Raw genomic sequence first — 13,438 nt, 5'->3', positions numbered from 1 at the left:
AATCTATATTAGGTTTACACCAGAGAAACAGAATCAGTAAGTTAAATATATTAAGAAACTTATTGTAGGGAATTGGTTTACATGATTATTGGGGGCTGGCTAGACAAACTTGGAAATCTGTAGGGCAGACTGTTAAAAAAAAAAAAAAAAAAAAGGTGGACTGGAACTCCTAGGCACGAGCCAAAGCCCCTGTCCACAGGCAGAATTGCTTCTTGTTTAGGGGTGCCTCAGCTCTGCTCTCAAGGCCTTTCAACTGACTTAGTCATATCTACAAAACCACTTTCAAAGCAACACCTAGATTAGTGTTTAATTGAATAACTGGGAACTCTAGCCTAGCCCAAATGATGCATAAAACTATCATAGCCCACCCATTGTCAGCTTGGCACCCAGATACATTTCCTTACACCATAGTTAATTTCCAAGTAAAGACAGTAACGAAGTCAGACTATCACCTAACATTATACACCTGTTCTACGTGCAACTGAAGATACATTAACCTTTTCCCCAGAAGTGGATGCAGACCCCTTGACTGATGTTTTTTACTCTTCTCCTTTGATATCCTGTAACTTAAATACTGTGATATAAAGTGAACTTATTAATATATTGTGATAAGAGAATAGGAGGGAAGAAAACAAAAATATTTGCTTAACATATATACAAGCATATTCACAACAAAATAGGGAAGAAATACTTATAATTATACTTAGAGTCCCCACTTCTTCACCCGGTCATTTGGTTGTAGCTGTGTTCATTTTTCTAAAACCTGGTCTAGATGATATCACTGTACCTAACTAACGTCATGTTGAGTCAGGTCGTAGAGTGCGGTGCCGATTGAGCACTTAACAGCTGAACGTGGGCTTCCAGTGCTTGCCTGTGAGTCTCCCCACATCTCCGTAGTGTCAGACTCCTGTCCCTTAAGAACTGTCGTCCCTGCCTTACTGCTTTTTCTCATAGTGGTTTTTCCTCTTAGAAACCACTCCTGACATATTTTTCATCTTTGAAGAATAAAACTTTGTTATTTCTGTTTCTTTTTACAGGTTAGAGTTAGTATATCATTTTTGTTCCCAAGGCACTTACACCTTTTAATTCAATTCTTTTGAGATATATACATTATTATGGCTAGGTGTTTACCTGTTTCCCGATAGTATACCAGTTGAGAGCAGAAACTATTCATTTTTGTATTTTAAAAGAATGTTTAGTAAAGCACTTTTATACAGTATTTTTTTCCTGGTAAATATTTGTTAAATGAATGCTGGAAAAGTAAATCAGTCTTTTTAAGGAAAGGTGTTTCTTCAAAACTACATCTCTTTTCCCTGTCTTTCCCCCCCCCCAACCCCCTTTCAGTTTTCCACTGTTGAGGACCTACTTGGTATCAAGCACTGTGGGAGAAGCACAGTAGTGAGCAGACGTTCTTCCTCAGAGCTCATGGCGAATATCGTGGCTCAGTGACAAGATTCTGTTTAAACTTTATTATTTCTTAGTTTCTAAAGTGATTTTTTAAAATAAATTCAAAGAAAACAAATAGGTGTAAGGTAAAAAGTGACATTTCCTTTTCCTTAATCCTGGATCCTAGCCCCCTAGAAGTATGCGGTTCATTTTGGTGTGTATCCTTGTCGTACACATCTAGTTGCATATAAGTTTATCTAGTGTTAAAAAACAAAACAAAAGCAAAACTTCTTTTAAACCTAACAGTATATCGCAGGTATCTTTATATACCCATACCAGATAGATCTAACTCATTTTTAGTGACTGAATTGTGTACGTTTTATGCCTGTATCATAATTTATCCAACTCCTTCTATTGAGGGACATGTAGATTTTCTCAGCAGTTTTTTGCTATTGTAATTCTCATACATAATCTGTTTCTTACTTCTCGTATTTCTGAGGGATAGATTGTTTAGAAGTGAGATTTATGAGCTGTTGGCTTTGCATTTTGATGAGTGCTCAAAGACTGAGGAAGTTAAATTATTTGCCAAGAATTTTAATTGTATATTTTTCATGACTTTGCATTTACATTTCTTTTCACCGTCTCAGCAAGTCTGGAAAAGTTTGAAATTCCAGTAAAAATTCGTTTGAGCCCTGAACCGTGGACCCCTGAAACTGGTCTGGTGACAGATGCCTTCAAGCTGAAACGCAAAGAGCTTAAAACACATTACCAGGCGGACATTGAGCGAATGTATGGAAGAAAATAATTATTCTCTTTCAGCATCAGTTTGCTGCAGGGAGCTCAGATCAAATAGGAAAATACTTGAAATGCATGTCTCAGACTGTGAGGCAGACTCCATTCCTCATATTAAACCTAAACTGTTATTTCTCATGACATCACCATTTTTAACTAACAGGATTAGTAAAATATTAAGACAGCAAACTGGTGTCTGTCTCTTCTTTCCTCCCCTCCTCCAAGTTACTTTACCACCTAGGACTGCACTTGTCAGCATGAGGACTTTTTTGAATCATCTTGGGGGAACAGTGATTTTAAAACCTCAAGTTTTTAAACATGATTTGTATGTTCTGTATAATGTTCAGTTTGTAACTTTTTAAAGTTTGGATGTATAGAGGGATAAATAGGAAATACAAGAATTGGTTATTTGGGGGGCTTTTTTACTTACAGTATTTAAACATGCAAGGGTATGGATGTGAAATTATGTAAATTTCATTCAAATGCTTATGAATCAAATCATTGTTGAACAAAAGATTTGTTGCTGTGTAATTATTGTCTTGTATGCATTTGAGAGAAATAAATATACCCATACTTATGTTTTAAGAAATTGAGACCTTGTGAATATATGCCTGACAGTGTCTTCTTTATATATTTATTTTTTCTTAGAAAAAAAATTGTTTGGTCCTGCATGAAACAAAATAGCAATAGAGGGTTATGGTTTCATAGTAAAGAAGAAAACGCAGCGAGGGTAGCACCCGTGCATCATTAATCTCTAGTAGTTTACCATCAGAATATCCAGAGTCTTCTAGTTAGCTGTGGAAACTAGGAAACCAAACTGTTAGAATTGGGAACTATTTTAAAAGTTAAGGTAGAACTAAAAAAAAAAAAGGAAAGTTATTCTTTATTTCATCGACTACATGTACATTGAGTTGTCTGTGTTTATGACGTATTAGTCGCGGATAATTATTCTATCCCACTCTACTTTTAGTCTAGTTGTTTAATGATATATCTCATTTCCAAATTAGGATTATTTTCTTGGATAGTTTGCACTGGGTATGTGTGTCAGCCACTGTCAGTGTCTGTTGGCAGCTTATTAAAAAAGCACCTTATTTTTTCTACCATAACCTTTCTACATTAGAAAATGAAATCATTTAGAATGCTTCTAGTAATAGCATTCTTACTATGAGATAGATGAGAATTTAACTTTATAATGAGGTGAGTTAAGATTTAATTTGCAGGTTTTTAATGTCAGTGTGGAAATTATTTGTGATTCTAAAAATACTGTATTATATATAGTACGTCTTTTCATTTGTATTGCTTGTCTGTTGTTGTTTGGCTATTATTAAGAGTAATGTTGCACCAATTAAGATGTGTTTAGGATGTAAAAAAATCATAGGTACCATGTTTTTCATGTCATATTAGTTATTTTCTTGATGCTCAGTTACTTTAGGCACTAAAAAGGCAAAACAAAACAAAAATATACATATGTGAAAAGGTATGAATGTAGATCTGCATAGGATAGTGGGAGTGTTGAGGACCTGTAACCCTGTAGTTTTTGACCGGTATCATGAACACATCGTATTTGGAGATATTGTAATATGGTGTTTTTTGTTTTAAACTTTTCTTGTATTCTTGTATATATTTGTGTTATGTTTTGAATGCTTTTCTTGTCATAGTTTAAGTTTTCACAGAGTTTTGAAAAACTGCCAAGAAGAAGTAAAAATAGGGAAAAATTAAATGGAACCTCTCTAAAATGTTGTGATCTAAACATTAAAGTCAGCTTGGGCGGACAGAATTTGTTTCTGATGCTTTATCTTTAGAATTATTACTTGCTTTCAAATGACGTTTGGAAAGTATTTAGAAAAAAACATTCAGCGCTTCAAAGGAGAGATACCAGTATAACTGTGACTTGAAATAGTGGCAGATGAATATGTAGCTTATCACTGATTCAGAATAAAAGTTGTTTCTTTTCAGAAACATCTAATAAGACTGGCTTAATCTGTATATAGTCCCATTTTTCTCTCTCTTTTTTTTTTATAGTTCCTTTCATTCCTAAAATACCAGATGCCAGGTGTCAGATGCCACAGCAGAATACGAAATTAGATAAGTAGAATCCCCTTTCCAATTACTTTCTAATCCAAACCATCTTTAGTGACTTGAAAAATAGTACGTTTTAATGTTATCCTTTCAAAAAAGAAAAAGTTCGTTGATTTGGGGGGGAAAAAAAACACCCAACAACTGTAATTTGATTATAAGAAAAATACTGGTTTAACCAGAAGATACCTGGAGGGAAACTTTCAGGAATTTCACAGTAAATGGCTAAGTCTAATTAATACACACATCTGAAAAGAGACTCTAGATTCTAAAAAGATGTCTTCTGAGAACTGTTGTTTCCCAGAAGTAAGCTACATGAAGAGTTCTTGAGTCTCTCCTGTAAGTGTCTAGCAGTTTACATCAGGTAGATTGGTGGCCACCTCCGTCCCGTCCCCCCACCACCCCCGAATCCCCACTCCCCCGCTGGTATTTCTTAGCTTAAACTTCATTAGAAAGTTCTTACAACAGAACACAACTGTAAGTGTTAGCTACTTTTTAATACTACTTTGTTTTTAAGTAATGGATTTGATATCCATGATCTCTAAAGTCTCTGATATTAAAACTCAGTATTATGTTTTTCCAAAGAAAGAAAAGCTCTCTCCATAAAAAGCAAACTTAATTTGACATCCCTGAAATACTCATTGAAAAAGGAGTTAGGAGAATTGTCTTTCTCGGCCTAGCAGCCCATTTGAAGGGAGACTTTGCTGGAGAAGCTCTGTTCTTGACGTGCCTGCTTTGCTAGCATTCTGTTCTCACTTGCCCTGAGCCCCCTGAGTCCCTCCCTCCCTTGGGCTTTGACGGCACGGGAGCCACACTGTCCGCCAAGTCAGTGGTGATAAGAGGTTTTCTGTGCGCAGAACATTCACATAGCTTGAAGGCTTGAATAGAGATGATAAATCAGAATTTGGCATTAAAATTTGTGGGGCAAAGGCAAGGTGGCAGCAACGAAACATCCAAATTTCGTGCCCGCATGGAGTCCTGGCATCATGGGAGGAAGCGTCCTGTCTCCGAAACCGACCCCTCCCTGCCTTCAGCTGCTGTTCATGTTGGTTTCTGACAAGACTGGCTGTATGTACCTTTATACTAACGTGAACTTCTGTAAAAGTAGGTCTTTGTATGTAGTCTTGTAACTGTAACAAAACACATGGCAGCTTCAGTGTTTGTTTGGCTTGAATCAGTTTAAAAAGGTGATTGTGCCTAATTTCTGTCATTAACATTGCTCAGATTATTAAACATAGGTAGCTTAATATTTCTGCCATAGCAAATACACCTGTCATTTTAGGATGAGGTAGGTGGGTCTCTGTTGTTATGGAAAGATTTTTCGGACATATCCGTGTAAAAACAGCAGACTATGTACCTGTGTTGCCTGATTTTAAGTAATGAAAATAGGTTACCTTCAATCCGATTCCCCTCCAGCACTCCTGTCTCAGATTCCCTTCTCATCGGCCCACATGCAGGCACGCAGGCTACAAGGGCACCTCTGTTTAGAAACCACCTTTCACCCCAGGGCCTTGACATGGGACTGAGTAGGTGTTCCTTAACTTTTCTGAGCGGATGAAAGTGTTAAAATTATAACGACGGATATGTGTGTCCACATTTAATGTGACGTGCATTTTTCTGGTCAATTCAGACTTCTCAGAACCCTCCAGCAAACCCTTCCGCATCAGTGCCCTTCTTTACTGATGCCTTTGAATACTGTTCACTTTGGTGGGATTCCTTCAGGGGCAACTTCTCCGCTTTGGTGGTGGTTCAGGCTGGGCTGGAAAGGACGAAGGGCAAGAAGGTGCTGATGTATAAAATACCAGCCCTAACAGCCCAGCAGTGTGTGCCCTGGAAGCCCCCTGTGTGGGTGCTGAGAGCTGGGCCTCTTGGTCCTGAGCCGCCCAGCCCCCGCTCAGGCCTCCCTCCCCCTCCCTTCCACTCCCTCCTGTCCCCCACCCCCCACCCCACGAGCCCGGGGTACGTTCCTCTCCTCTGCTACATGCTTGGCCTGCCCTGCAAAATAGCCCTCTGCTCAGCTGCAGTGCTGGCAACAGTATCGCTTACCTACCTGTCTGGGTTCCAATGATTCCTGCCTCAAGAGGAGTGTGGCAAAACCTCAGGGAGTAAAAAAAAAAAAGTGCCCACAAATGGAGGAAAGACAGCTGTTCTACAGCCACGGTCACAAGTAGCCACCGGAGTCTGATTTAAATCTGTCCACTTGATCAGTAGCTCATCTTTGGAAAGCAAGATGCAGCAGAGGCTGAAAATGTTCTTAAGTTTTTTGCCCATTAATTCCACTTCTAGGAGTCTAAGAAAATACCCGAGATGTGGATTGAGAGTTCCTGCACAACGACCTTCATTGTGACGTTGTTTACAGTAATAGCCAAACAGCTGATATTGTATAACATTCATTTGATTCATTTGATTGGTTATATAGGCAAGGAAGGTGTCACTGCAACTTCTTTTATCATGAAGATTATTTCATGTTACGCATCATTTGGGGGGGAAGAAAGTGGGAATAAAAATTCAGCAGGCTCTTCCAGTCATAAATCTGTGTGTGTTTGTATGCATGTATAAATGTGTGTGTGTGTATGGTGTGTGTTTATTGCATAGAGAAGAGCCTGGAAGAAAATGTGCCAGCATGGTGTTGGTTTAGGAAGTGTGGCTGACTTACTTTTCTCTTCATACTTTATTAAAAGCTTTTTACCATGGCATTCCCTACTGCTGTCATGAAAATCCAAGCTTATAAGAACAACTAGTTTAAAGCTTTTTTATTTTTCTTCTGGCAAAATTAATAATTTTTAAGAGAAAAAAAGTCTTGAAATCGTCTCATGTTTTGGTAAAGAAATAACCAGAAACCCTTGTATTTTCTAATCTCTTATTTATATTAGTTTCCTAGGGCTCTCATAAAATAGTACCACAGATTGGGCGATTTAAACAAGAGGAATCTATTCTCTCACATTTCTGGGGGCTAGAAGCCCGAAATCGAGGTATCGGCTGGGCCGGGCTCCCTCTGAGACCTCTAGGAGAATCGTTCCTTGCCTCTTCGTTGCTTTTGGAGGTTTGCATGATCTTTGGTATTCCTTGGTGGGTAGGTGCATCTCTCCAATTCTCTGTCTTCACATGGCATTCTCTCCCTGTCTTCATCTTCCCTTTGCAAATATCCCTGTGTCTAAATGTCCCCTTTTTATAAGGACTTGGTCATGATTGGGTTAAGGCCCACCCTAATGACCTCATTTTAACCGGACCATCTGCAATGAGTATCTCCAAATAAGGTCCCATTCTGAGATTTAGGAGCTAGGACCACAACATCTCTCTTTTTTTTTTGGAGCGGGGGGGAGACACAATTCAGCCCATAGCTGAATTTGTATATTTTTTGAAAACTTTCTTCAAGTTTACTCTCTTTTTTTTTTTTTTTTGGCGGTACGCGGGCCTCTCACTGTTGTGGCCTCTCCCGTTGTGGAGCACAGGCTCTGGACGCGCAGGCTCAGCAGCCATGGCTCACGGGCCCAGCCGCTCCACGGCATGTGGGATCTTCCCGGACTGGGGCACGAACCCGTGTCCTCTGCATCAGCAGGCGGACTCTCAACCGCGGTGCCACCAGGGAAGCCCTTCAGTTTTACTCTTGCTTATCAGTCTTGTTCTGTTTGTTCTTTCTTTATAATGTGATATGTGAGTACCTGCCCCAGTCTTCTACTCTTACATTAAACAATTTTTCCCTTGGTAATTCCTGCCCCATTCTGAATATCTTTATTTTCATATACTTAGTTTGATTTTTTCCCTCTTATTTCCTGTTTCATTACTTTATTTGAATTTTACCATAACCAAATACTGTGGAACTTTTGTCCCCCAAGCAGACCTTTTCTAAACCCTTCATGTATATCCAATAGATTTGTTACATTCTTCTCCTTCCCCTCTAATGTAGAACTTTATCAGTATCAGTTCAGGTGGTGTATTGTTTTTCAGATCATCCATTTAAATAAGTGTAGGTAGCTTGATCATCTTTAAAAGCAGCTCCCACAAGAAATGGAAGATCAGAGAGGTGGTACTTTCCTCCTGTGTTTTTCCTGAAAGGCAGAAGTTCTTCTCTGATCTTTGGTTTTGTCTTTGGCTGATGCTCTGATTCTGTTTTATGGCACTGGTGTATTCTTGGCTTGTTTCCTCTCTGCCCCCAGGCCAGCAGCCACCCACCTCTGTGGGATGGTTATTGCCAGTCCTTTAAAGACCAGGCCTGTGGCTCCATCCCTACTGTGATACACTTTTTTAAAAAGTTTCATTTGAAAGTAATTCCAGACATAAAACATTGCAAAAATATCATAATAGTTTTTAAAGAATTGCTGATTTAACATAATAGATGAATTTATGCTCATTATAACATTTCTAGCAATTCAGAAATATAAGCAAAATAAAAATTCTCCATCTACACACACAGTTTTGAAAGAGCATATTAAAGGGTGAATTATATCCCTCCCCTCAGTTCATGTGTTGAAGCCCTAACGCCCAGTACCTCAGAATGTGACTGGAGACTGGCCTTTAATGAGGTAATTAAATTAAAATGAGACCTTTAGGGTGGGCCTTAATCCAATATGATTGGTGGCCTTATAAGGAGAGATTAGGACACAGACACATAGAGGGAAGAACTGGAGACAAGCCAAGGAGAGCGGCTGTAGGAGAAACAACCCTGCCAACACCTTGACCTCAGATGTCCAGCCTCTGGAGTTGCGAGAAAGTAGATTTTAGTTGTTTAAGCCCCCCGGTCTGTGGTGTTTGTTTTAGCAGCCCTAGCAAACTAGTACAGGACATAAATGGATCATGGGGTATATTCTGGAACTTGCCTTTTTTTCATTGAGGATACACTGGGCATCTTCCTAGGTCAGTATGCGTAGGTTTACCTAATTAATTAATAATGTGATCTTTTTTTTTTCTGCGGTACGCGGGCCTCTCACTGTTGTGGCCTCTCCCGTTGCGGAGCACAGGCTCCAGACGCGCAGGCTCAGCGGCCATGGCCCACGGGCCCAGCCGCTCCACGGCATGTGGGATCTTCCCAAACCGGGGCACGAACCCGTGTCCCCTGCATCGGCAGGCGGACTCTCAACCACTGCGCCACCAGGGAAGCCCTAATGTGATCTTTTTAATGGCTTCATAGTATTCCATAGCATGGATGTATTGTAGAATGTATTTAATCATTTTATTGCTGGGCATTTAGGTTGTTGCAAATTTTACTGCTAGGATCAGTGTGACAACAGACAGCCCTTACTAACATTTTTGTGCCTAAGTGGAAACTCATCTATAGGATAGCTCCCTGATAGTGGACTGGCTAGATCAAACCTTTTGCAAGCTATCCAATTGGTGTTTTGTTTTGAATGTATATATCCTAACTCTTCTGGTAAATTTCAATTCCAGAGGATGTGAGTCCTTTAGTGATTCTTTGTATCCTCCTAGTCTAGTGTAATATGACTTTCTCCTAAAAGGTTCTGAATAAGAGTTTGCTATAGTTTTGCTTTCATCAGTTAGCCTTTAATTCAGGCTAAAATGCAGGGAACAAGGGGAAAGATGGTGAGCAACGTGACCCAGGCAGGCCCATCCCTGTGAGCCGCCATGGACACCGTGTCAGGTTAGGTTTTTTTGGTCATATTTTTCCTCCCTCCCTCCCTCCCTCTCTCTCTCCCTTCTTTTTTCCCTGATTGCAAATCATAATTTCATATGCCTTTTGAGTCCTTTGTGGAATGGTTTTGTTCTGCTGTTTCCCAGGAACGCACTAGTAATGAGTAATATAAAACCGAATCCAGTTCCATTAATGAAGCAGAGGCTCATGCAGGTATATTCTGTAGAACTTAGGCAACCTTGCTGTCGTGTATCTTGCCTTTCCTCCTCCGCAGCATTTACGGGAAGCAGCAGGGGCTGTGTGGGGATAACTGATGTTGCTGTCTGCCACCGTCTGCCACCTGTTCTCCTACCGTGAATCAGCAGCCCCGTGACACTGTCCAACACACATGCTGAATGTTCGCCAGCTGCCACTTCCCGTCTTCCTGGAGTGGCGTAGACACAGAGCCTCTCTCTCTCGGACTCAGGGCACTCTGGGCAGCAGGAAAGGCTATTTCCAGAGGTAGAGAGGATGATGGATGCAGACTCACCATAGCAAGACACCCACGACCACTGGTCATCTCCGTGCCCTTGATGTTGAAACTGATTATGGATACGTGAAGAAAAGGATGGTTCTGGGATTGCAGTGTTGGTAACAAGAATTGCTTTTTGAATTTTATGATCGGTCTCTCTATTTCCCCCCAAGTCCTGTCTTTTTTTTTTTTTTTTTGCTTTAAAGATACGGAAAAAATAATTTCAGTTTTATTGGAAAAACCTCTTAAACAGCCATGCTCTGTGAGACACTAACAGTTCTCATGCTTGTGGGTTCTGGAATAATAATAATAATGTAATGATAATTATTATTATTATAGTTAACACTGAGAATTAGCCAAGTATCTGATGTGTGTTAATCCCCATGACAGAGCCACACAAATGGGTGTCCTTATTCATCTTGCTTTACAGATGAGGAAGCTGAGACTTACAGCAGTTAAATGAGTAAGTGACAGAGCTGGGGAGGCACTGAGTCAGTCTGACACACATTGCAAACTAGTTTGGTGGACCCCCATCTCCTAGACTCCAGACTCCCTTGGTTAGTGCTGCCAGGCCTTTCCAAGCTATCCTGCTGGTCCTCACCTGTTGACTGGCTGTAATAGCTCCGAACCTCTCATCCCTGCCTTGTTGACCCAGGTGCGAACCGTATCCTGCCCATGTAGTCTCCCACCCTTGGGTGTCCAGGAGTGGCACTGACATGTTTCCTGAGCAGTCAGTGAAATGACAGCCACTCAGCTGATGGCTTACTGTGTGCCGCACACTGCGCCAGACGCTTATGTAGACGAGGTATAAATGAACACGTTGACTATATGAAAACAGGAAGACTGCTATATCCTTAGAATGGAGTTTTGTTAACTTCGGTTTAGAGTGGACATCCTAGTTATCCTGTTCCTGACACGCAAGTCATTCTAGTAATTTCTATTTTGGTTTGAAATTGATAATTATAGCCACATTTTCCATTTAAATTTTCCATCCATTGGTTTCCTTTTTCTTTTTTTAAAAAAACTTTATTGAGGTATACTTTATATACCATAAAATTTACCCACTTTAAGTGTGTAATTCAGTGATATTTAGTCAATTTACAGAGTTGGACAACCATCACCACAATAGAGCATTTCCCTAATCTCATAAAAATGCCTCATGCCTGTTTACAGCCACTCTGGGGGCTGCTTTTGCTCCCTCCTGCCCCCATCCTGGACTTTAAAATACTTTCTCAAGGAGGGGGCTCAGAACTTGCACTGTGGACCTTCTGGGATTTCCTTCTCTGTTAGCACAGGCTGTGGTATCTGGCATCAGTGCTAAAAGTCTAGTTGGTTCTCTAAATCCTGGTGGCTTCAGATGCTGGCTCCCTGAGGGGGACCTCAGATATCTGCAGCCTCTCCCCTGGCGACTTCACCCAGAGCTTTTCAATATGGGGACACACACCTACTGTAGCCCCAGCAGGATCCCTCCCACCTCCACCCAGACTTTCCATGGGGCTCTTTCACCTTGATGGGGAGATTCTATGGGAGGAAAGAGAGCTGGCATGTCCTTGGGTACTAAGGGCAGCCTTCTCTGGGTGCATGGTCAGCACAGACCTCCCCACTGTACCCACCTCTGCTTGGGGAAATGGTGGTGGCGGTGGGTGAGTTTGTTTCCGTCGCTTCTCCTGACTCATGGTTGCAACGTCGTCTTCCCATGGCCCTTCTTCAGCTTTCGGCAACACTGGAGTGGTTTGCCAGTCGTGCTGTTGAGCAGAGCGCTGGTGAGATGTAAGTGCATCTCACACCTCACCAAGTGACAGTGTGCTGTGCTCCTGTGCAACCCTAGACCTCTCCTCTCTGTCCCACTTTATGTATTTATTTGTTCGCAAAAGTTGCCAAGGAGATGTGCCTGATATCAACTGTGGACTGAGATCCTCACACCAGGAAGTGCAGAGCTATGTAGAATATAGAATCTTTGCTGTCACTGGGAGCTTTCTCCACAGCAATCCCTTCACCTTTTGTTTGGGTATTTCACACACCAGTGTTCCATGTAATATACAATCCTTAGGTTGAGAAAAATTGAGGCTCAGAGACATTAAGTAAACTGGACATGGTCACACAGCAGAGATACACACAAACTAGGTCTGTCTGCAGACTGAGGAGTAACAAGGCGCAAGGAAGAAATCTTGTACCCAACACCAAGGACATAGATTAAAATGAAGGAACAATCCTATGATGGACTATTATGCAGTTATTTAAATTCCTCTATTTAAAAATATTTAATTGAGCAACGGAGGCAGTTAGAAGCTATGGACAAAATGGAGCTTGTGACTATGCAGAGCGAAAAGCCCAGCGTGAGATGTGTGACATGCTCACTCCGCAAAGCGATGCACACTCTAAGAGCACAAGCAAACAAAGGAGAATGGGGATAAAGCGACTGAATAAAAAAGGTACTGTTGACAAATATAATATAGACTCTGTGAAGCACAACACCCCTCTGGCACCATTCCCCTTACATTTCTAGGTCTTTTCTTTGGCTTCTCCTGTGTGGGTGTATCCTCCTCTAGCCAGCCCTTTAAACAGAAAGGGCTCATCAGGCTCATCCCCAAGCCCTCTTCTCTCCCCACGTGATCTCGTCCAAGCCCAAAGCTTCATAGCCAAGATACGCTGGTAACCCACACATTGCTGTCTCCAGCTCTGTCTTCTCTGAGTGCCAATCCAGTGTCTCTGTTTGCCGAACATCTCTACTTAGATGTCCCAAAGCACCTCTAAATTAAATGCGTAATAATCCTGTCCGTAAGAGCAAGCTTGGTCCTTTCAGCATGCCCTGTCTTAGTGAATGCAATCATTTATCCACCTAGCTACGACCTGGGTGCCATCTTGGACTCCTCCCTTGCACTTATTTCCAGTAGCCAACCAGGCACCAACTCCTGTGTATCATGCCTTCTAAATCTCTTGAATGGTCCGTGTCTCCACGTCTACCACCACCACTGTAGTGCAGTCTGTCATCAACACCCACCTCGATTGTGAAAATAGCCTACTCACTGGTCTTTCTGTGTTCATTTTCTATATTCCTGATTTTTCCCATGCTGCTACCAGGTTGA

At 41.2% G+C, this 13,438-nt stretch overlaps 1 protein-coding gene across 1 annotated transcript in view; it reads left to right on the top strand.

The window, feature by feature from the left end:
- ACSL3 (acyl-CoA synthetase long chain family member 3) overlaps positions 1-4,098 on the top strand; it is an 84,042-nt gene extending 79,944 nt beyond the window's left edge. Inside the window, exon 15 of the mRNA XM_082631455.1 lies at positions 2,034-4,098. Coding sequence (XP_082487581.1) covers positions 2,034-2,191 — 158 coding nt within the window. The 3' untranslated portion in view covers positions 2,192-4,098. The remainder of the gene's footprint in view (positions 1-2,033) is intronic.
- The last annotated feature ends 9,340 nt before the right edge of the window (positions 4,099-13,438 follow it).

The sequence above is a fragment of the Mesoplodon mirus genome (genome assembly GCF_964341445.2).
Source record: "Mesoplodon mirus genome assembly, chromosome: 8".
Taxonomy (NCBI): domain Eukaryota; kingdom Metazoa; phylum Chordata; class Mammalia; order Artiodactyla; family Ziphiidae; genus Mesoplodon; species Mesoplodon mirus.
Note: the sequence above shows the minus strand (reverse complement) of the source record. Positions and strands in the feature narration are given on the sequence as shown.